General features: G+C 34.4%; 5 protein-coding genes and 1 long non-coding RNA gene across 9 annotated transcripts; 3 read left to right on the top strand and 3 right to left on the bottom strand.

The window, feature by feature from the left end:
• Nucleotides 1–618: 618 nt before the first annotated feature.
• LOC106405556 (stem-specific protein TSJT1) lies at nucleotides 619–1,688 on the top strand. Its single transcript, XM_013846076.3, has 2 exons — nucleotides 619–1,272; nucleotides 1,370–1,688. The coding sequence occupies exons 1-2, from the start codon at nucleotides 702–704 to the stop codon at nucleotides 1,558–1,560; spliced, it is 762 nt and encodes a 253-aa protein (XP_013701530.2). The 5' UTR covers nucleotides 619–701; the 3' UTR covers nucleotides 1,561–1,688.
• A 338-nt stretch (nucleotides 1,689–2,026) lies between these two features.
• On the bottom strand, nucleotides 2,027–3,974 carry LOC106405553 (ribosome biogenesis protein BRX1 homolog 2-like). Its single transcript, XM_013846074.3, has 8 exons — nucleotides 3,700–3,974; nucleotides 3,468–3,609; nucleotides 3,160–3,238; nucleotides 2,932–3,056; nucleotides 2,742–2,843; nucleotides 2,579–2,647; nucleotides 2,400–2,498; nucleotides 2,027–2,303 (listed from the first exon to the last, which is right to left on the bottom strand). Exons 1-8 carry the CDS (start codon nucleotides 3,906–3,908, stop codon nucleotides 2,166–2,168), a joined length of 963 nt encoding a protein of 320 aa, XP_013701528.1. The 5' UTR covers nucleotides 3,909–3,974; the 3' UTR covers nucleotides 2,027–2,165.
• Nucleotides 3,975–4,151: 177 nt separating this feature from the next.
• Nucleotides 4,152–7,637, bottom strand: LOC106405552 (WD repeat-containing protein 44). Its single transcript, XM_013846072.3, has 6 exons — nucleotides 5,712–7,637; nucleotides 5,477–5,634; nucleotides 5,326–5,377; nucleotides 5,152–5,234; nucleotides 4,953–5,046; nucleotides 4,152–4,856 (listed from the first exon to the last, which is right to left on the bottom strand). The coding sequence occupies exons 1-6, from the start codon at nucleotides 7,279–7,281 to the stop codon at nucleotides 4,270–4,272; spliced, it is 2,544 nt and encodes an 847-aa protein (XP_013701526.1). The 5' UTR covers nucleotides 7,282–7,637; the 3' UTR covers nucleotides 4,152–4,269.
• Nucleotides 7,638–15,037: 7,400 nt separating this feature from the next.
• LOC125609042 lies at nucleotides 15,038–16,351 on the bottom strand. Its single transcript, XM_048779818.1, has 3 exons — nucleotides 16,069–16,351; nucleotides 15,530–15,735; nucleotides 15,038–15,441 (listed from the first exon to the last, which is right to left on the bottom strand). The coding sequence occupies exons 1-3, from the start codon at nucleotides 16,156–16,158 to the stop codon at nucleotides 15,210–15,212; spliced, it is 528 nt and encodes a 175-aa protein (XP_048635775.1). The 5' UTR covers nucleotides 16,159–16,351; the 3' UTR covers nucleotides 15,038–15,209.
• Nucleotides 16,352–16,588: 237 nt separating this feature from the next.
• On the top strand, nucleotides 16,589–18,662 carry LOC106404006. Its single transcript, XM_013844770.3, has 4 exons — nucleotides 16,589–17,434; nucleotides 17,525–17,657; nucleotides 17,806–17,909; nucleotides 17,997–18,662. The coding sequence occupies exons 1-4, from the start codon at nucleotides 17,337–17,339 to the stop codon at nucleotides 18,436–18,438; spliced, it is 777 nt and encodes a 258-aa protein (XP_013700224.2). The 5' UTR covers nucleotides 16,589–17,336; the 3' UTR covers nucleotides 18,439–18,662.
• Nucleotides 18,663–21,524: 2,862 nt separating this feature from the next.
• Nucleotides 21,525–22,815, top strand: LOC106348608. 4 transcript variants are annotated; one of them, XR_007339547.1, is made up of 3 exons: nucleotides 21,525–21,892; nucleotides 21,974–22,109; nucleotides 22,496–22,815. It is a non-coding gene; the product is annotated as an uncharacterized LOC106348608 (long non-coding RNA). The 4 variants fall into 4 exon arrangements; XR_007339548.1 differs by having other exon boundaries at nucleotides 21,528–21,892; nucleotides 21,996–22,109; XR_002652888.2 differs by having other exon boundaries at nucleotides 21,545–21,892; nucleotides 22,628–22,815.
• Nucleotides 22,816–23,294: the final 479 nt, after the last annotated feature.

Genomic DNA, 23,294 nt, shown 5'->3' with positions numbered 1-23,294 from the left:
TAATCGGAAAGGGGAGTTATCGAGGATGCAATTAGTAGAAATCTCACATTAAATCATAAACAACCTTGTTTATCTTATCAATATGTTTGATAATTTTATCATTTTCAGTTTGTTTTTGTTTTCATCGAATAGATCCATAATTTCTTACGATTAAATTGAAAGAACTACTATAGATTTTTTTAACGCTAAATTATTATAATATTATAATTATAAAAAAAAAATAGACGATAAGACACATTATATTGATATAGTTGCCTTAGACAGAAATATAAATATCTCAATGTACCACTACTACTGGGAACCAAAAGATTTGACAGAAATATATAATATCAAAAGATACTACTAACATATTACAGAAACCATAAAAAAATGCTACAATTATATAGCGTTAGTGAAAATAAAATTAGTACTTTTTCTAACGTGGCACGTTAAAAGATCGTATCATTACAAAGATAGACTAAACAAAACGACAAGTAGTTGGATTTAATCAAGTTGTTTATTGACTAGATTTTGAGAAAATGGTAAAAAAAAAGAAACGGATAAGAACACGTCGGACATTGGTCTTATCTAAACTCCAGAATCCAAGTCATCATCACGTGGAATCACCTCCTATAAATATTCTCTTACATCAACACTTTCTCCTCACCACCACAACAACAACAACAAGCACAAGAACAAAAGATTCAAACAAAACTCAAAAGATGTTGGCTATATTCCAGAAAGCTTTCGCTCACCCACCGGAAGAGCTCAACAGCCCGGCGTCTCACTCCTCCGCCATCTCCCCGAAACTCCCCGGAGAAACCCTCTCCGACTTCCTCTCCCTCCACAAAGACACCGCCTTCTCCATGACCTTCGGCGACTCCGCCGTCTTAGCCTACTCTCGCCCACAAAGCTCTCTTCGCCAGAGGCTCTTCTGCGGTATAGACGGCATCTACTGCACCTTTCTCGGCGCGTTAACCAACCTCTGCACGTTGAACCGACAGTACGGACTCACGGGGAAGAACACGAGCGAGGCAATGTTCGTGATCGAAGCTTACCGAACGCTCCGTGACCGTGGTCCTTACCCTGCTGATCAAGTCCTCAGGGGGTTAGAAGGAAGCTTCGCCTTTGTCGTCTACGATACTCAGACCTCCTCTGTTTTCTCGGCTCTGAGCTCTGACGGAGGAGAGAGTCTTTACTGGGGGATCTCTGGCGATGGATCTGTTGTGATGTCTGATGATGTGAAGATTATAAAGCAAGGATGTGCTAAATCTTTTGCTCCTTTCCCTACTGGTAAGTCAAAAGGCACAAGCTTTTCATGAAAGAAACAACATTTGTGACTTGTGAGTTAGATCTGAAGTGTTTGTTTGATGTTTTGTGTTTGTTGCAGGGTGTATGTTTCACAGTGAGACAGGGCTTAAGAGCTTTGAGCATCCGAGGAACGAGATGAAGGCTATGCCGAGGATTGATAGTGAAGGGGTGTTATGTGGAGCTAATTTCAAAGTGGATGCTTGTTCTAAGGTTAATGGGATTCCTAGGAGAGGAAGTGAAGCTAACTGGGCTCTTGCTAATTCTCGTTAATTTATTTTATTTTAACTCTTTTTGAGTTGTTGTTCTTTCTGCTGTCTTGTTGCATTTTCTTTTTACTTTGTTTTATGTAATTAGAGATCTTTGATGCTATATCAATAAAGAAACTAAATTGCATCTTACATTGCAAAGAGGTGCAGATGAACTTGTCAGTTTGCAAGAAAAATAGATAAAAGAAACAAACAAAAAGATTTAAGCTTTTGAGCCATAAGAATGTGTTTGATGATTCTGTGAATTTGACTCTTGATGCATTATGAATAAAGAAACTAAATTGCTTTGGCATCTTGCAAAAATTCAACTTTTGATGATAACATAAGAGAGAAAGAACCAAAGGAACAGTGAAGACTGAAGACATGAAGATGTATTGTTTCTGTGAATTTTGGGTGCTGATTGCTTATACTTTTGCTACAATTTTTGCAAAGAGATTTAGTTGGACTCTTTACTTGTTTAAACACACTAATTTGCAAGAAAAATATCAACTTTTGATCCATAAGAGGGAGAGATAAAAACAGAGTCGAGAACAGTAAAAAGGACAAAAAAAAATGTAATGGTTGTGTGAATTTAGAAGTTTACAACAAGAAAAACTTGATGGAACTTGATCATTCATCATCCTTCCACATGTCTGCAAACTCATCAGGCTCCAGTGGGTTTGAAATCTCATGCATCTTTTTCCTCCTTTTTGCTTTGATCTTCTTTGCAAACTTGCCTGCTTTATTCCTTTTCTCCAAGGCTCGGATCTGATGAAAAAAATTGAAAAAAATAAGCCTTTGACATAGAAAATCATATGTGAATCAACTTCTCGTTATGACCAAGCTGAAGAGAGAACACAGTACCTGGTTTGGAGATACGTAGAATGGGTTCTCGTAAAGGGTTGGACCTCCAAAGCTTCCTCCAAAGATCTTAATCGGGTTTAAACAAAACCTTGGACCAACCTGTCATCAGATTTTCATTTCAATCAACACTAACGAATCACAACTACGCAAATTATTGTTACTAATAGGTAAAGCCAGACCTCGACAAGAGTCATTTTATCAAGACCACCTCGCGCAACCTTGTCTGCCTCATTATGAGGTACAGATATCTGAAACAGAAGATAAAAACAGACATTGACTAAGTTAAAAACCACACTGAATCAAAGTGTAACAGCAACTGTTGATCTCTGAGATGCAACCAACCTGGTAATTACGGAACCAGATATGGTCATCGACAATGGAGAAGGCAAAAACATGGTCATGGTAAGGTTTAGACTTTCTGTGTTCCTTGGGGATTCCAAATACCTGCAAGAGATAGGAAGAGAAAACTATTTAGCATGAGGTACAAACTAAGCTAACAAGGAACATAAGGGAGTGAAAATGGGAGAATGACCTGTGTTAACATCTCTTTCAAGAGTTTCCAGTGTACATCTTTATCAAAATTGGACGAGAACGTCAAGAGAGGGCGTGACCCTTTCAGATGGTTTCCTGTGAGTTTCAGCTCCTCCATTGTGTGAACTTCACCATATAGAAAATTATTGAAACATGAGAGACGAACAAAGACATATAAGCTCCACCAGCTAATTCTGAAACAATGTACAAGGTGGGTTGGAGAAGTTACCAGCATTAACCAAGAACTTAACAGAAGGTCCACTAGGGGACTTGACCATCCACATGTAAAGATCTTTATGCTTCCTACACTGAAGTCCATAACAAAATAAACGCATAACAACTTCAGTTTCTTGGAAAAATCAAGATTTTGACAGCTTACTACTTCATACAATTACAAGCAAAACCAGACATTAAGAGTAGCGTGACAAAGGAATATCATCAGTACAATATTTGTTCCATCTTCTATGTATCAAACTTGATTATAAAAGCCTCTTAATATCAGACCAAGTAGGTACCAACAAAAGATGGAAACTTTACCTCGAAGAACAAGCAGGAAGAAGAGCCCTTAAGCTCAACAAGCTCATTAAGAGTCGCGCCTTTACTGCTCTTAGCTTCAACCTTACTATCCTTCTTACAATGAGGCAGAAGTGAAACTATGTTCAACATCAGATGCCGATACCTTCACAAACAAACAAAAAACAGATACTTTATTATTATTCTACACCATCAAAGGAAATTAAACTCAAACTCAAATCTCAACTCGCTTCACCTGAAACTAATCCGACGGGAACAAGTAACGAGAACCTTCTCTTTATTCCTGAAACCAGGCGCAGACGGAGCAGACGCTTCCTTAGCTTCCTCCACATCTTCTTTCTTATCTTTCCAACCTAACAGAGTTCTTTTAGGTCTCTCCGGAGCAGAATCGTCCTTAACCGGAGCCGCCGCTTCCGCCTCGCTGTGCTTTCTCTTCCTCCCCATTCTTTTTTCTCTAAAACAGAAACAGCGCTAAACTCTTTCTAGGGTTTTAGGACAAGTCAAAACCTAAAAGACAAAGCTGCCTTTAACTCACTTCACGATCACCAAAACGACAACGTTTCGTTAATACAATATGGGCCTAACTTTTTAATGGGCCTGAGGTCTGACTACAAAAAAAAACCAGCTGTTCGTGTCTGTAAACTCTACAAAAGATCAGTATACCCTGTGTGTAACAAATCAGTTTTAAAAAAAAAATCGAATGAAGAAAAAAAAAAGCTCGCTAAGTAATATTACAAACCTCACTCGATTTTTTTTTTCTTTACCACTCTGTACACTTTTTTATCTTTTTTTTTTCTTTATAATATCAAATCCTTATGGGCAAACCAAAGTTCTGAAACGCTCTAATCTCTCCTCTCAAACCTGCAGTGACTATCACCATCCCCCAAGAAGCAGACACGTTCCCCGAGTTAGACAAATCCGAACTCAGACGGTTCCCACTTCTGTTCCTCCCAAACAGCAGCTTCTCCTCAGGCCAAGTCGCTGACATTCTATCGAAGAAGTATCCGTTCGTCGCGCTCGAAATGATCCCGTTTCTTGGACTGTTGAGTCGGTCCAGAGTAGTTGTCCCTGGTTGGTCTACAGGTGTGGGTGGATGGTTAGCTGTGGAGACTTCGTCTAAGTTGGTGTTGGCTCTGTTTTGGGTGGCTCCCCAAGACTCTGTTGAGGCCATCCCGGGCCATGAGATGGCTGCGGAGACGTCTTGGCTGTGGAAATGCTCGTATGAGTTTGTGACTGTGACGTTCTTGTTGCTGTTGCTGTGGCTCTTGCTTGGTCGAGAAGCAGGGGATTCGTACTTCCATATGTACACGTTTGAATCCTCGCTCGCTGACACTACGTACTTCCCGTCTGCTGTGATTGAGGCGGAGATTTGGCTGCTCGTGTTTCGAAACCCTGTCGATAGTGGAAAAAAAGATTGATTACTTTTGCTTGCGAATGAAGTAAACAGAAGACAAAGCTTGAAACTTTGTTTGTTTTTGTTTGTTTTACCTTTGAGTTTGGTGACTAGATCAGTTCCATCAACAACGCGGATCCGAGAGTCAGATGATGTGACAAGTACTTCAGATGAGCTTCCAGGCACAAACTATGGTAATGAAATGAGACACAAGCAAGCAAGCAACTTTAGTGCCGTCTCATGAACAAAGCCTCAGATTTTGCTCCTCAAGAAGTGAGTGATTCTCTCATTTACCTGGAAACCAGTTATCTTTTTCTGATGAGCTTTCTTCTTCTTGTTCTGTAAATTTATTTGGCTTTTCTGTTGCAGCTTGTTATCTAGAAGGAAACAAAAGAAAAACATCACTTATGTTAACGCATAGGAACGGTAAAAAAACAAAAATCACATTAACAAACTTCATTCATTTACCTGATGCACTGTAAAGACGACAGCTACCTTTGTATGAACCAACCAACGCACCCTTCAAGTTTCAATAGATTTTTTAAAGAAAATTAGGAAACTGTTTAAAGCCAAAAGATTACTGACTTCAAATAATAATGACATGGTAGATTTAGTTTACCTGACCGTCTGGAGTGTAGCATGCAGAAGTGACCATCTCATGAAGATCATACCAGTCAACTACTTGCCGATCCGGAATGCTCCAAACACGAACTTTTGCATCCAACGAACCGCTGATGAAGTATCTATCATCAACCGGATTAAATTGAATGCAAGTCACTGTCCCAATCAATAGAGTAAACTGTTATTTAGATAAGCACAAAAAGAAACAGATTAATTTAATATTAGCTACTAACCATAATCACTGTGGGAGAATACTTTCAAACAAGTGTGGGTAGACAAGCTCCACAAACGAACTGTCTTATCCATTGATGCAGACAGCAAATCCTGAGACTTGGACCAAGCAAGGTCAAGAACATCATCCAGATGACCATGAAACGAACAAAAGGGTTTATCCGAGAGCCCAAAAACAGAATCTGGAACATATATGTTCTCCAAACTCAACGACTTTCTACTCACAGAACTCCTCCCTCTTCTCCTCGGCGACATGGTAGTCGGTTCAGGAGATCCATTACTACTAGCCAAAAGAAACAGCTCCGGTCTATCCAGCAACAGCTCCCCTCTCTTCTCAGCCTCAACCACTTGCCAAACATGAATGACGCAATCCTCCCCGGCGCTAGCGAGATACTTACCATCCAAACTAAACTTAATGCTCCAGATAGAGCCGTTATGCGCTTGAATCTCCTGCGTCTTGTACATCGCCGTGAGCTCTTTGGAAGACTTCCCGTACTGTCTGACCCTAACTCTCTCCGGCCCGTGGAAAGAAGATTCCTGAGAGTCATCCGTAGCTGAGCTCGACCTCCGACCGCCTCTCTCCGATGACGTGTCTTTATCGTCACTGCTTCGTCTCTCTTTGCTGTAACCAGTCACAACGCTCTTTATGCTCTTGAACCAGCTTCCTTTCTTCTTAGACTTTGATGTGTTATTATTATTATTATCTTTACTCTCTTCATCATCCTTTGTTGTTTTGGTTGATGCGTTGTTGTTGTTATCAGAATCCTCCACGTTCTGTCTTCTCATAAGCTCCTGAACAATGGGAGAGTGTCCCACAGACATCTCAAACTCCTCCATTGTCATCTGCGTGTCGGTCCCCACTTCTTTCACCTGTTTCCATGTACTACCCTCTTCTTGAATCTCGTTCACCACAAACTGTTTCCCGTTGTCTAGATTCTTAATAGTACACACTTCCACTTCCTCATCCACTAACACACAATCAGAACTTCCTTCTAACCGCAAGGGATCACTGACTGTTCCCACATTGCAAAGCTTAGAGTCTAAACAAGAACATGAGTTACCCTGAGGAGGAGGATGATACAGACGGTCACGATCGCTGCATTGGCTAACGGAACAATCTGACTTCGATCTCACCACGAAGGAAGAACAGCCGCCGACAGTTTCGGAGCAGTCTCCGTGATCTCGCCGGACCAACTGATTGCACGAGATCGAACGAGAAATGTCGGAACCGGAATCTGAAACGGGTTTTAACCGGGATTGAACCGGTTCTCGGTTTAGGCCCATTTCGGTTAAAAGCTTAGAGCGTCTCTCGGAGACGGAGGCGGGCTCGGAGATCCAAAGGTCGAACCTTGACGCGCCCATTGGGAACCGAGGGACGGGGAATGGGTGGTGGCGACGGCGGGGGGCACCACCACCGTCGGGGTCATGAGAGGAGGAGATCCGAGGGGAGGATTCGGAGTCGTAATCGGAGTTGGAGGCGGAGCAGGAGCAAGAAGAGGAAGAGACTAAGCGATCAAGAGAGTCGTGGAAGGGCTCCTCCTCCTCCTCCTCTTCCTCGTGGTGGTTGCTCATGGTAGGTTTGGTGAAGCCAGCGAAGGCATTCCCATCGGAAAATTCCTCCGCCGGTGATTTCGATCAAACAGAAAGACGCAGACTTTTTTTGGGGGAGAGTTAATAACAATTTGTGAAGTCAAAGATGGAAACTTTTGTGGGGATTAAGCGTGTTTTTTTGAAGAATTCGAAGAATCAGATTGTGGGTTTTCGGGAAGAAGTCAGATCCGATGAAAGGCAAAGAGAGAGAGAGGTGTGTTGGAGGTTCGGAGATGGCTGTGTGTAGAAATCAATGGAGAGAGAGAGAGAGAACAAAGTTTTATTTTGTTTTGTTTTTTTTACTTTTTTTTTTTCTCTTCGCTCTGTTTTAATTTCGTTACCTCTTTGCACTTTGTAGGCGCTGAAAACTTGTTTAATTTTTTGATTAGTTTTTCAATATTTAATTACATTTTAATTTCCGACAATATAGAAGGTATGTATGATTTGTAAATTGACAATAATTTTAGTGGCCATATGTTTTGCTTACAGACCATAATAAATTGAATTTGATTTTAGAGTTTCTGTTTAATAAAAGAAAGGCGTGTAGCATACTGCCATTGTTCCAGTTTATTTAATTTTCCTTGATCATCGATTTATTATTTATTAACAGAAAATTTTAATATTGTATTTTCATTACATTTTTATGTATGATACGGCAAGTGTTCTTAAAGAAAGCACTTCTGATAAAATGCCGACACTAGTTTTGCTGGTTTTCTGGTTCAGATAATTTATTTTGGTTTTATACAAATATTTTATTTTTTATTAATATATATGTAAACAGTTAATGAAGAATAATGAATTAACAGCTTAAATCACAAAATAATTACTGTGATAGTTCGTAAAAGCAAGTTTAAAGTCAAAAACGTTCTTCAGAAAGTTATTATAGTTAAGGTTCGTGGATTATTTTTGAGCCCACAGATTATTTTTTTTTTTTTGGCTCAACTTCAACATTCATTTCACAAAGCATTGGTACAAAGATTTAACCCACTAGAGATTATACCACATAATACAATGAAGCAGTCTAGTTCCACCCTGAATCACTAAGTTGGATCCAACGTAACCTAACGTGCATCATGTATTTTTTAACCACAATGGAATTGAATTCACTCCACGACACGAAGTGAACCAACCCTTTAACCTCCTAAAATTCGACCTCAAATACAAGATAACTCAACACACAATTGACCTGAAACCTATACGGGATTATCATTCCTTGTTCAAGCTGTTAGCATCCATGGAATAAGCTTGACGTTCTTGTACCAACAGGCCAACACCAGAGGCGCGTTCCCGTATTGTCCCGAGTCCGTTGGGTTCATTATCTCTTACAAAGTGTGAGTATCACATCACAAAACTAAACCATCAATTAACCGATTTAACCATCCAACATATCAAATCACATATACTTTCAAGAAGATGATGATTAACACAATCTATACATCTTTCGCTTCAAAGGCCCACAAAAATATATAATGGAATAACAACCATACGCAACGCTCAAAGTTGAATTTCTTTAGTGATTATACGAGGTTTATATAACTTTATTTATTTTCATAAATTGGAAAATTATAATTTAAAATGAGAAAATAGTGAAAAACAAGAGTGAGGGAAGAGAAATGGGCCTAAGGCCCACAAAGAGTAAATGCAGAGAGAAGAGGACAGCTAATCACATGCCCCTTCCCTACTCTACACTTCCCGTCCCACCGTTATTTACACTACATCCCGTTTCTTCTCTCTCTCGGGACCATTTTTTTGTGTGTTTACTGATTAATACTTATTTTATAGAATGCTAATCAAAGAGATTAAACATTTAGCAAACGTTAACAAAAGAAACCAAAAAACATATGACAACTAATGATATACCGACCACGAGTATAAACATGTTTAAGACACATAGACATGAAAATATCAAATCACGAGCTGTAATTATTATTATTTTTCTATTATGGGTTTAAACTTTAGCTGTGGACGACAAAAAAGAGAGAGGGTAGATTTGTTTGTGGAAGTTTATTGGAATCCTAGATCATACTGGCTTATTAGTTTAGTTTAGTTTTCCTTTTCTTCTTAGCAAGATGTGTCCAACAGATTTACTTTTATTTTAGATCTTGTTCTATAAACATCAAATGATTTTGTTTGTTGTGACACCAAATCATTTCATACGATCACATTAGTAACAGTATGAAGATTTGACGTGAAGCATGTGATTGTTTTATGAAATTTCACAACTTTATTTATGCTAATGACCCTAATATGTTGCATTACAGTGTTTCTGTTTGTAGTAGAGTTGCACTATAGACCCAAAAAAAAGTTAGTGGTGAAGAATGTGGCTACAATAAATCACAAAAAGACTCCGAGCGATCTTCTCACCGTTGTGTTTTTAATATATTTTTGATGTTTTGCGTTTTTCATGGATTATAATGGATGGTCATTTTAGAAAAAATCATTGCTAGTTTTTAAATTCCTCAAACTAGTGCACTAGGATTTCATCAATAATTTACCATCCAAATAGAATATAACTTTTCATTTTTATTTTACTTATTACTAAAACATATTCAGTTTTATTCTCACTTTTGTTAAAATAACATCAATTTTATGTGGTTTTTTCTTCTCCACCATTTTGTTTTCCACTTATTTTACCTTTAATTTTTATTCTGAATTACTCTATGTACCAATCAGACCTTGGTTTAACACATGTATTTACAATATTGTGTCACATTATTTAGTAACCCACACCTTTGGATAAATTAGTTAAATAACGGGCAAATTGGATATAGGTATGTCAGAAAAATTCGAAGCTAACGAATGACATAACATTGAGAAGATAATGTAAGAGTCAGAATGCTGTTGGGTTAATTCTGATAGTACACATTGATCGCAGTGAAATCAGCTAAAAATTATTGACTACTACAATTCTACCACTTCTACTAATTACCAATTCATTACAAATTTTGTAGATATGCTGATCTACAATTTGTGCATGTCAAGAACCGATAGAAACCATCGTAAACAGCGTGGTTAGTCCGTAAAATATGATTTCGTCAAAACTAAGTTCTAATCATTTGCACCTTCTCGATGCAGCATTTTTAGTCTATAGAAGGTGCAACATGTGGTTAAAAAAAAGAAGAAGGTGCAACATTTAAATAATATCTCGAACTATCTTACTTGTAATTATGACGGATTCATCCCGGCAGCCATTCAAATCATAGCATTTCATACTTCAAATCAGTCACAAAGTACCTTCTCGGCCATACATCATATTATGGAAACATTATCACCATTTTATATATAATTAGAAGAGAAAAAAAAACAAAGTAAAGGAAAAGCGATATTTTTAAGTGATTGTGTTTTACCAAAAAATAATAATATTATTCTTGTTTGTTTGTATAGATGTTGTTATTTTTTATTTTATTTTAACACCGTATAGATGTTGTTAAAGTGAAACATTTCCTTGGGTCAAATTCAAAAGCTGGGAACTGGTATGACATGTATAAATAATTAAATGAATAAATAAATAATTAGGGTGATATTATAATGATACAAGAAATTAGTAACAAAAATATTTATGACAAAAAAAAAGAGAGTAAACCTTGTCAGTGTCTTTAGATCAGCCACGTCCCTCTTCCTCTCCCCATTCTTTTGTTCTTCCACTGTGTAATACTTGTATTGTAACTGAAAGTTGTTTCAAAGAACCCAAAAACATATGATCATTTGTAATCAAAGAGAACCCAAACCTCGAGTATTACATTACAACAATACTAGTTTTGAAACAAAGAAATAAACCCGAAATCACATATGATTGATTGTCTTTGATCCTCACTTATAATACTTTTAGCTGTCAAAACTTAATTAGTAAAACATATTCAGTCTGTTATAGTGCGCGAGATTACCTTATGATAACGTAACGCTATAAACGACTGTTTTCGGCAGATAACGTTATAAACGACTGTTTTCCTGCAGATAACGTTATCAACAATTATATATTTGGGTAAGTTTGTTCCATTGAATTTAAACGGAAATTTATACTATGGCTACTTTTAAATCGAATGAGAATCAAACTATGTTTTTTTTTCTTCTGAACTTACCACGTTCAAATATTCTCGTTAAAGGAAAAGAAACAGGCTCAACTATCCAAGTAGCTTCGGAGGATAAAAACTACACATAGGTTATAGCTTACAGGCACATCTTATCGAAGAAAAGGAAAAGACGATAATAAAGTCAACAACTATTATTATCTTTTGTAATTTGTAAATAGGTGTCTAACTAATTTATGTTAAAATATTTAAATAAAATTATTATCAGTAAAGATACGCAAAACCGTTAGGAATTAAATGGTCTGAATCATTCTCACCCACCAATCTCTATTTAGAGCTCGTTGGCATAACTTTATTCATTCGCTGTCGTCAGTTGAAACATATGGAGTATAATTAATCAACATTTACATTATTCCTTTTAAATCACTTTATTTCAAACATGTTCATTTTTCCCCACGTAACAATATATAGCAGCTTGTGTTCTCTATGGAATTCTCGAGGCCGTTCGCAAATATTGTCAACATGCGTCTATATTTGTGAAAGCTAGGCGAGCCCTTCACAAATATTGTTGAGGTCACTCGTAACTATTAACAAACGGGAAGACAAATCATGACCAAGCAAAAATTATCGTACTTTATTTTTACTTATCTTTATGCAAATATCCGAAATTTCATTGACCTTTTGTGTTCTTATCGACTACGAATGTAAAAATGTAGATAATTCCATTTATGGTATAATTTTTTGTGTTGGGGCAAAAGTAGGGTTTGACCATATATTTCTTGTTTGGATAGAAATAGACGCACACATGTAACTTTCTTTTATATAAAGACATGCTATTATGATATAGTTGTTTTGATTTTCTCGCATTTATAAGATAAATCTTCATATAGTGTTTTCTTATCTCAACATCTCTATATTAATTAGCTTAGTTTGATACAAGAAAAACTATTAGGATCGGATAAGATAGAGTTGTATCAGGATTTAGGTGTCGAATTCTAGTCATTATCGTGTTGTTTTTTAGTAGGATATATCATTCTCTATTCAACATTTATATATATATATGTGTGTGTGAAACTGATGAATCCATCAATTTAACTATCATATATAATCATAAGTTCATAACATTTTAATTTCTGAAGCGATCGAGTGTGATCTTATAATCACATCTAGAATCTTGATATTGTGCTTGTCCTCTACAATGACTGAAATTTGTACCCAGTCGAAACCAGTAAACATATAAAAGTATATACAGTATAATATTTTTAAATTAATACTCTACAAATTAATATACAATAAAAATCTCTATAAAATAATATAATTTTATAGTCTCAAATTGAATTTTTGGTTCAATTAATATATCGATAAATTAATATCTTTAAAAATTAATAAAAAATATAGTTTTGGTGTAGTCTCTATATTATCATTATTAATGTATAAAAATTTTACTGTATAATGTATATAATGGGCAGTATAAAATCACAAAACAGTAATGCAAAATCACTCAAGTTTTAGAGGGTATAAAAGAGATTCGAGCCTTGTGTATAAAAAGCCAGGATTAATTTGTTTTTTTTTTTGTCAAGGAAAGCTTCATTAAAGTTAAATAAATGTGGTTGGTACAACTAGACCAAAAACTTGCTTAGTGAGACTGCCCTCGAGAGCAAAGTTACTGCGGTTACGAAATTTGAAACAAACATAATCGAAAGAGTTTGCTAGAGAGATAATGTCGGAGACGATTTCATGGAGATCAGAGAAATTCGTTACACCTTCAACTGCTGTCACCGGTTGTTTGGAATCGGTTTCGAAGATCAAGTTCGTCAATCCTAGGAACTATGCGTGTTCCATGGTTTTTCGCAGTGCTAGACCTTCTGCCACGAGTGACGAAATCACAAGGGAGATTGGTTTGCTGTGAGATGTGATAACAGGATTAATCTGTCTATTAAGACTTTTTAAACTAGTTTGTTTATTAAGATAATCCAGAGAAAAAAAACATATACCGACATGCCGCTTACACCTTCTCAAGTTCTCATCAAAGAGGCCTTTTGATGGCTATATTGTTTATAATATTTTTTATCTATTAAATTAACAAGTCACGGTAATGCATTGTCGTTTTTAAAATTACTTGGAGGTGACTACTCAAGTATACGAGAAGACACTTAAGTCAGTTTTTAAGATGTTAAACTGATTATAAAATCAAGAGAAAGTACAGAGGAAAATGTGGCTTAAAAGTATCTGAGATCTAGCAAAGGACAAATGGGTGTGAGCAATCATTAAGTTTCTCTCTGGTGATCCTCTGAAAATTAAATTTTAACTAATAAAAAAATGCAAAACGCATTTTCCCACATGACAAACATACGTAACTACGTACGTGTAATGTGTGGATACAAGCGATAAATACACACAATGTATTGTATGATTAGATGTGAATATGTATGCGAACGTGCATGTGTAAGTATTAAGTTTGTACTTGGAGGCGTGGAGCATGTATAGATTTTGGTTATAACCCATGGGTTATGTAACTTATAAAACCCCCAAAAGAAGGTTTTACTTTTTGTTAATTTTTTTTTAACAAACTTTTTGTTAACTAGAGTTGAAATTTAGAATTTTTTAAAATTAACTAAACCCGCATTATAATTCAGATTTTTAAAATATATTAACATTCCGCTCATATTATTAATGAATTAAATATACGTTATTGATAATTGTTTGTAAATTGGTATCCTATATCACAATGTACTAGTGGTCATGTGCTATGATGACGCATGTGTTGGATTATTATTGTTATGCCACCAATTGTTTTTTTATTTTAGTTTTTCTCATAGTTTTATACTGTCCTTAATGCCTAACGCCTTGCTGCTAAATTGTCAATACTTATATACTATGATATTCGGTATTTCATATTTAATCTTCAACAACGAAATGAAAATAGACTTTGATTTTCCAGGCTCTAACCGTAGTCATAGTCAACAATTACTCTTACAAGTTGGGGCCATAATAGTGCATGTATCTTCGAATTTGATACCCAAAGAGATGTCGCTATGGGCAGAAAAGCCCAGCCCGACACAAACCTAAAATAAATCCATCCACTGGTAGCTGAAACTGAAAATAAAACTTGTGAAATGTAAATAAAAGTTGAAATTAATGAGATTTATAGAAAAAGGTTACAGAGATCAAACGAAACCTTTTATTCACTTTTCCACTAATGACATCATGATAGTTCTTCCCACTACGGAGATTCTGAGTCTGCACTGATTTCATCTAGTAGGTTTGTTTTTATTGACACACAGCTAACCAATAAATATTGCATCAATGAAGAAAAAATATACCAAAAGCTTTTTCATGTTTTTACTGAATTTTATAATGTGAGCCATATAAAAGGGATTAATTGCGGAAAAAAATGTGTGAATTAAATAAGACGGATTAGAAGAAGAAAAAAATTAAGCAATGAGTTACAGAAGATTTGACTGATGATAAAATGAATCTCACTACCTCCACCAATTGAAACATCTCAGAACTAGTTCAATTCCTCAGGGAAGTACCAAACTCCTAATTTTTTTTTTAAACAGAACTTAACCGGATAAATCTCAGTGCTAATTCAATTCCTAAATCAAGAAAAACCAGAACGGTTAACCATACCAAAAGAAAAACAACGATTCACAAAGCATGTTTTCTACTCCTTATACTCTACGAAACACACGACAATATACCTACGATCACAAGAAACAATCACTTCTCAATGTATCATCCTCAAGACACCATCAATATTTTTTAACATCACATCGGATAAGTACCACTGAAAAACTAAACAAACTCACTGCCCACATGAAAATATAGTTTCCAACTCTTGATGCCTAAACATAGCTTGCTGTAAAAGTATGACAATGTTTAGTACGACGGATTCTGGTAAGCATCTCTAGCACGAGAGTAGCAAACGTAATAGAACTGAGAGACGATAGCGGTGAATAGTGTAAAAGCAGCACCAGCTGCAAACACTCCTTTCCTTATAACTTCACAGCTCGGTGGGTTATCGATGTTCCACATCTTTCTGTATTGTGTGTGGTACGCGTTTCTGATCGATGCCGCAAGCAAACATACCTCAGCGACCAGGAAGAATACCCTGCAAGAGAATAGTAATAAAAATGATCAAACCACAATCTGATGTTAAAAGACTTTTGTATGGGGAAGAGTTGTATATTGTTGGTTACCAGCAAATGAGGAAGAGAAGGAGAGCACAAGCTCTTGAACCGCCGGGGTTAAGAGACTTCCCACAGCAGAAGCAACGGCTAGCACTCATAATAAGGACTTGGCTTATAAAGAGGAGAAGGAACGCACCAGCTCCATAGCTTGTAGCAATGTCCGTGCCGTACACACAGTACTCATATGTCTTCTCAGTGTCCGTTACAACTTTGCCCTGTCAAAACAATGCCTACTTTTGTATAAACCGCGTTAAAGAACATAAATAAAAATCTGCAGAGCCAATACATACTATTAAAAAGAAATTTAAGCTCTGCAGGTCATGAATAAAAATCATGCATCTGTAATTCTGTATCCTTCAAGTTTATCTAAAAATGATATAATTCTATAGTACTGCTTGTTCACACTTGGCATTCAACAGTTTCTTGAGTAGAGAACGAACAAGGCTGCGAAGTTTCAAGAACTACCTAGTCGACAGATTCTCAAGATGAAATAAACCAAAACCTATCAACTAAGGAAGAAGTCAGAGAGGAGAGAGTATGGGACTTACGACACTTCTTCTCTGCTCGGCGGCAATGGCTAAACCAACTGCGATGAGATCGAGGATGAACACAATTATGACTACAAGCTTCGAAGCCATTGATGATTTCCTCAGAGCTCACTCTCTCTCTCTCGTTCTCTCAAGTAGCTTTCTGATGAGTTGATCTTTCTTTCTTTCTCTTGAAGGTACAACAAGATTGATAACAGTTGACAATAAATGTTGTTTATTTAGTAAAAGAAAGGAGTTATAAGAATGATTAGAGAATGAAAAGTCGGCAAGATTAGTAACGTTTTAGAAAAATAATGGATTAGTTTAAAGGTCGCAGTCTTTTTCACCAAGGCAAATTTGAGTGGTTTACATCTAACCCGCCTCAGCTGGCGACTGCTGTATACTACGCGTCGGTTTTACCGGCAACTGGTACTTCCGGTTTGTCGGTTGTCTTTTCAGAAAATGGCCAATAAATATAGTCCAACGAAGATTGCTGGTCAATGGCTTTGCAGTTCAATGATGATCTTTGTCTTGCTTAATAATTTTAAGCACCATTAAGTATTGTTTAGGCATTAATTAATCTTCTTGTTTTTTTAGTAAGTTTTATAATAAGGTCCATATTGCTACGATAATTGGGCTTGTTCTTCATAGTTAAGAAAAACTGAAAAACAATGATTTATATTTGCTTTATTACCCCTCCCAAGTCCCAACTAAAAAACTTTACTATGTAAATATATATTTGTATATATTTATATGGTAACTAATTTCTATAAGTGTGTAAGATTTAGATACAGTAAATAAATTTAAAAGATACAGTAAATATCTCGTCTTATATACAGTCATTTAATCGTTTTGTTTGTTTTGGAAAATAGATTTGATTAGATTTTGATTGATAGATTTCGTTAATTCGTCTAATTTAAGATTTGACATCTTAAATTTTAAGAACAAAAAACAAACGACGATTGAATTGCCAGTGGTGGATGAAACTCGTCAAAATGCTTATTGAGTTCCTTTTATTAGGAAGTACTGATGTATCAATGTACTATCCACTTGTTAAAATAGCGTACATTAATGCATTTGGATTTTCATATTCCCTATTGGAAAAGAAAAAACGTGTTTTCCCATACTTAATACCATAAGTAAATCATAATACTAGATGGCTTTAAATTACCACTTTTTAAGGGATATATATAATAGTAGATCTTTTTCACTACGGTTATTATCATATTAACATCTCACTGTTAGATCATTCTTAAAGGCTCGCTTCATCTTCCTACCGAGGAAAGGTAATGATGTTTGCCAAGAAAACAGAACAGAAGTTCGGATGCTATTGTAATGTTTTTGCTGTTTGGTCTCGTTCTTCAAGATGGCAAAAAGCTTCAAAGTGGTAAGAAACCAAGTTTACTTGTGTTAGAAGGTAATGTTTATATGATTTTTGTTCACGTATCTTATTAATAATATGATGTATTATTTGCAGCAAACTCCATATCCAGAATCTGCTATGTTCTGTCAAGGTGCAACGAACACGAACAGAGTGTATGGCTAGACAGTCCCGGTCCGACATTGCTCAACTCGCTCCTTACGGCCGCTTTCGTGAAGCACTTCCTAAGGTATTATATGAGAATAAATAATCTTAATTACCATATAAATTTGTTTATTTCACAATATATGAGAATAATCTCGACTATCACTACTTGCCTTATGTTAAAATTTCCCTTAAATCAATCTTGTAATTGAGGTTTTAAGTTGAAACCGTAGGCGAAGCAGTTCTATGAAGATGAGAGAAGGCTATTAGCTTACGATCAGGTCAAGTACTTCTGCACATCTGTATTGCAGAGTTTTTCTCCTCTACTTAATCAAAAGTAAGTGGTTCTTGATAACTTGCACCACAAGGTTTCATTAAAGTTTAATAGTTCCAGAACCTGAGTCACTTATGTTTCTCTGGACAGCGATGTTCACCTCTTACCGGATGAAACGAAAGAATCAATGGCCGGACTGATATTTGCCGCATCAAGAATCGGGGAGCTTAAGGAGCTACAAATCATAAGGAGCTTGTTCGTTCAAAGATTTGGGCAGAAGTTTGACAAAGATAGCGTAGATTTGCGTCCAGGTAACCTAGTGAGCTCGGAGATAGTTAAGATTCTAGACACGACTACGCCGCAAGATGCAATTACTCCAGAGATCATAATGGCAATTTCACAAAAGTACCAAACCGACTTCATTACTTCCGTGGATTCAATAACTGAAGATTCAGCTTCACTTAATAATCTTGGCAATGCTGATTCTGATACGCTTGCAAGGAGAAAGAAAGTCACGAAGGAGAATCCAAAGTGTCTGCATACAGATCGTGGAGAGTCTCAAGAAAGAGATCGGTCAAAGTTCATGAGATAAAAGTTTGATTGTGATTGTGGTTTTGCTTTGATGTTTCCACTAAAAACTCATGTATTGTTGATAGTAAAACTACTAATAGAACAAAAATAATCTTTTTTATTTTTAATTAGTTTTAGAATTTAGTATGTTTTGTCTTGCTTATAACTTATCTGGTGATATCATACATCTATACTAATAAAAGGGACCTTTTGAGGCTCCATAGAGCGTCCACATCAGCAAAAAAACTTCTCCCGAAAGATGACACGTGGCATAAAATATAGTTTTACATTTTAATATTACTAATTTTCGAAAATTATAAATAATATGTATAACATACATCATAAAAAATGAAAAAACTACATTAAAGATATGTAAGATTACCATTTTTCACTTAAAAAAAAAAGACGGTTTATCTCCATAATGTAACATTACCGTTTTATAAAAAAAATACTAATAAAATTGACCTTTTAAGGCTCCATAGAGCGTCCACATCAGCAAAAAAAACTTCTTCCGAAAGATGACAAGTTGCATAAAATATAGTTTTACATTTTAATTTTACTAATTTTCGAAAATTATAAATAATATGTAAACATACAGCACAAAAAATGGAAAAACTACATTAAAAATATGTAAGATTATCATTTTTCACTTAAAAAAAAGACGGCTTATCTTCATAATGTAACATTACCGTTTTATAAAAAAAACAAAAAACATTCTATATAATTTTGCAAATAATAAATATATGTAAAAATACAACATAAAAAATGGAAATACTACATTAAACATATGTAAGATTATCATTTTACATTTTTATTTTTAAAAAATAAAATGTAAACATACAACATAAAAATGGAAAAACTACATTAAACATATGTAAAATACCATTTTTCACTAAAAAAAAGACGGTTTATCTCCATATATAATTTTGAAAATAATAAATAATATGTAAACATACAACATAAAAAATGGAAATAATACATTAAGCATATGTAAGATTACCATTTTACATTTAAAAATAACAATAATATGTAAACATACAACATAAAAAAAATAGAAAAACTACATTAAACATATGTAAGATTACCATTTTCACTAAAAGAAATGGCTTATCTTCATAATGTAACATTACCATTTTATATAAAAAAGAAAAAAAAACATAAATATAACTATTTGACTATTTGTCCAAGTTCTTGTATTAAACATTGCCGTTTTACATTAAAAATGGAAAAATACATTAAGATTTAAACATCTATCTTAAAATGTAAAATATGGATATTAAGTAAATATAAACTATAAGAAAAAGAAATACACAACTTAAAAACAATGGAAAAAGTATATTAAGATTTAAACATCTATCTTAAAATGTAAAATATAGATATTACCCAAATAGAAAGTATAAGAAAAGGAAATACACAATTTAAAAAAATGGAAGAAGTACATTAGTATTTAAATATCTATCTTAAAATGTAAATCTATCTTAAAATATAAAATTATTAGTAAATAGAAAGTATAAGAAATAGAAATACACAATATAAAGAAAAATAAATCATAAGTAAATATATAATATAAGTAAATACCCAATTTAAAAAATGGAAAATTACATTAATATTTAAAAATATATCTTAAAATTTAAAATATAGATATTACGTAAATAGAAAGTATAACAAATGGAAATATACAATTTAAAAAAAAGAAGGAAAACGTACATTAAGATTTAAACATCTATCTTAAAATGTAAAATAGAGATATTAAGTAAATAAAAAGTCATGAAGTGGAAATAAACATTAAGCATTAAATATATATAATATATGAATTATCAATAAATATTAAGTAAATAATGTAAATATATAATATATGAATTATCTATATAATAATAAGTAAATACACAACTTTTTTTAAAAAATGGAAAAAGTTCATTAAGCATTAAACATCTATCTTAAAATGTAAAATATATAATATAAGTTAATACACAATTTGAAAAAATGGAAAAAGTACATTAAGATTTAAATATCTATTTTAAAATATAAAATATAGATATTACGTAAAAAAATTTAAGAAATGGAAATAAACATTTTAAAAAATAGAAAAAGAACATTAAGATTTAAGCATCTATCTTAAAATGTACATCTATCTTAAAATGGTAGTAAATTATATTAAAATGGAAATACCATATTAAACAAAAAAAAATAAAAATGTATAGTTTTACATCAAGAAAGTCCCTATAAAACTCATTATAACATCAACATCAACCTCACACTATGATGGATTGGTGAGTCTAACGTGAAGACAAAAATATAAATATTTGATTTTCAAGATAAGAAATTCAGCTTTTATTTAGTTACTCAATATATAATATCTTAAATTATTTTTTAAAAAATATACATAATTTATATATATAGATTAATCTTCCAAACTTAAACTATTATATTATATATGAATAATGTTTTTAAATAAAAATAATTTCTGATTTAAAAAAAAATAAAACAACAAATGGTTATTTTCAAATAATGAATGTAATTTACATTATACTATCATTTAACAAGTATTAGATACGTTTTGATATATCATTATTTTCTATTTCCAGAAAACAATAAATTGTTAAACATCAATATCATCTAGGTTAAGTATACGAACATCACAAATTCAAACATCACAAAAAATATTTACATAAACAATATTCAAAAGAATAGTTATAAACTTAATATTTGAAAATCAAAGATATTTTTGCTAAAATTGTACTTACATGGCCAAGGAGATCGACCATCTTTTTACGGATCAATCGATTATTGAGCATGTGGCCGATCCAAAAATATTCTACAGTTTAATTAAATATCTAAAACATTTATTCCAACACTCAACATATAGTTTTGCTAAATATGATAAATAGATAGCCAACAAAATTACAAAAACATATTTAAATAGTAAAAAATATGTTAATTTAACGTGTTAAAGTTTAAAAACAAATTTTAATTATGACATGTATCTTAACATTTATATAAATATATATCATAACCTAAATATAAATGATTTAACAATTTAAATTAGAAAAAAATAAAAAATCCCGGGCGTAGCCCGGGTTAATCCCTAGTCTATATATATAAAGTATTGTTTGCCTCTCTCCTGTGCCTCCACGTCGGATCCAGCCTGGAAAGTCGATCATCTACAGCTTGACACGTCAGATCCGTTTTGTTACCGATTCAGCGAAGTGGATTTTCGATTGTTCATGTTTAGTATGGGCTTTCTGTTTTGGCCCAACAAACATAAACTGTCTCTGACCTAATGTTCTTCGGACAAGAGAACGAGAGAGGCGTCCCACATCCTTCGACGGCGAGATTCTGACGTTTCCGCTTTCCCTCGCCAAATGTAACGCTCTGAGTTAAAATTTCGTGATTAATCCACTCAAATCGCTCCCCCGCAATGTGTATTCAAAGCAATCTTCAAGCTCAGAGGCGGTGTGATCTATGTATAAATAGGGGTGAGATTTCTCCCTTACAACACGTCTTCTCTTCAAATCTGTTTTATTCTTCCTCATACATTTTGATATGGCTAACTCTAGGGTTTTTTTCTCCGATCTGAAGTCCGGCAAGTGTACCTCCGTCGTCGAGGCTAGGCTCCTGCAGTTCTGGGAGGCCAGGCACGTTAAACGCGGTGGGGAGCTCATGTGGGTCGAAATGCTTCCGGTGGATATTAACGTAAGTCTGTTCTTCCTATTATTTTTTTTTTTTTTTTTTGTAATTCAACAATATTCCGGCGAGTTTCGTCGAGCAGATTATGTTATTGTTTCACTTGAGAGAAACTTATTTGTCTTTGGAGAGTTTAAGGATTCTCAGAATCTTTGCAATTTTAATACAGTTTTTGATGATGATATGTAAAGCCATAACGGTGAAGGCTTCAATTGCTTTATCTGACTTCTGATTTCAAAATAAAATATGATTGTCGGTTTTTCATGATATAAATGGGTATATTTTCCAAGGTATTTGACATTTAAGAAGGGTCATCAGCTACATTTTGTGATGCAGCAATTTGTTCACGTCCTTACACTGCATGTTCTTTTTTTCTTTGTTATGGCTGCAATAAGAATCTTGAGCCGTTGAATGACATCTACTACCTAAGCACATGTTTGTCTCGACCTTTCTATTGGTTATAACACAATTTCTTTTGTGCAAGGTTGCTAATTGCCGTCCTAATATTCTTTGCTTATGGCCATCAGATCGTGGATATGATAAACGGTTTGGTCAAACTCCAGGGAGGTTGTCTGTAAAGAAACAAATGAAGCTAAATTGTTGAGAGCAGAAATTAGTTGTGGCTGTAACCAGCATTGATGAATGTGTGTTGTTAACTCTTACGATTGAAAACATGTAGCCCTTTTTTAAATAAGAATGGATGTGTATGGTTCTATTGCTGGAAAAGAGAATACACAAATATGTAAGCCAAATTTCAGTCATATGTCGTTCGTGGAGCAATATTAAAATTGTTACATGATCACCAGTCAATAGAATTTCCAGCTTTATATATGTATCACGTGCTTTCCATGGCAATAGGGGAGGACTCTCGCCAACGACGCAACGTACTGCCACAACGTACTTACAAACATAAAGATATGAGAGGCCAAAAGTGAGAAATGAGCAGACTAAACCCAGTCCAGAGGCAAGAACTTACAGTTGCTGCTCTACCTTTTCTGAAGTAATTGCATTTCTGAAGCTATTACTAAAGTTCACCTCTTGCTTCACGACTAAGTGAGCATGTTTGCTTCTATCTAATGTTGTGATTAGCATCTTTTAACTGCCAGTTTAAGAAACACTTATAGTTGCAGAAAAGTACAAGCTTGGTTGTTATCTACTGCTACATTTTGTATTTCTAATATATAAAAAGAATCA

Source organism: Brassica napus, chromosome A5 (genome assembly GCF_020379485.1).
Source record: "Brassica napus cultivar Da-Ae chromosome A5, Da-Ae, whole genome shotgun sequence".
Lineage (NCBI taxonomy): Eukaryota > Viridiplantae > Streptophyta > Magnoliopsida > Brassicales > Brassicaceae > Brassica > Brassica napus.
Note: the sequence above shows the minus strand (reverse complement) of the source record. Positions and strands in the feature narration are given on the sequence as shown.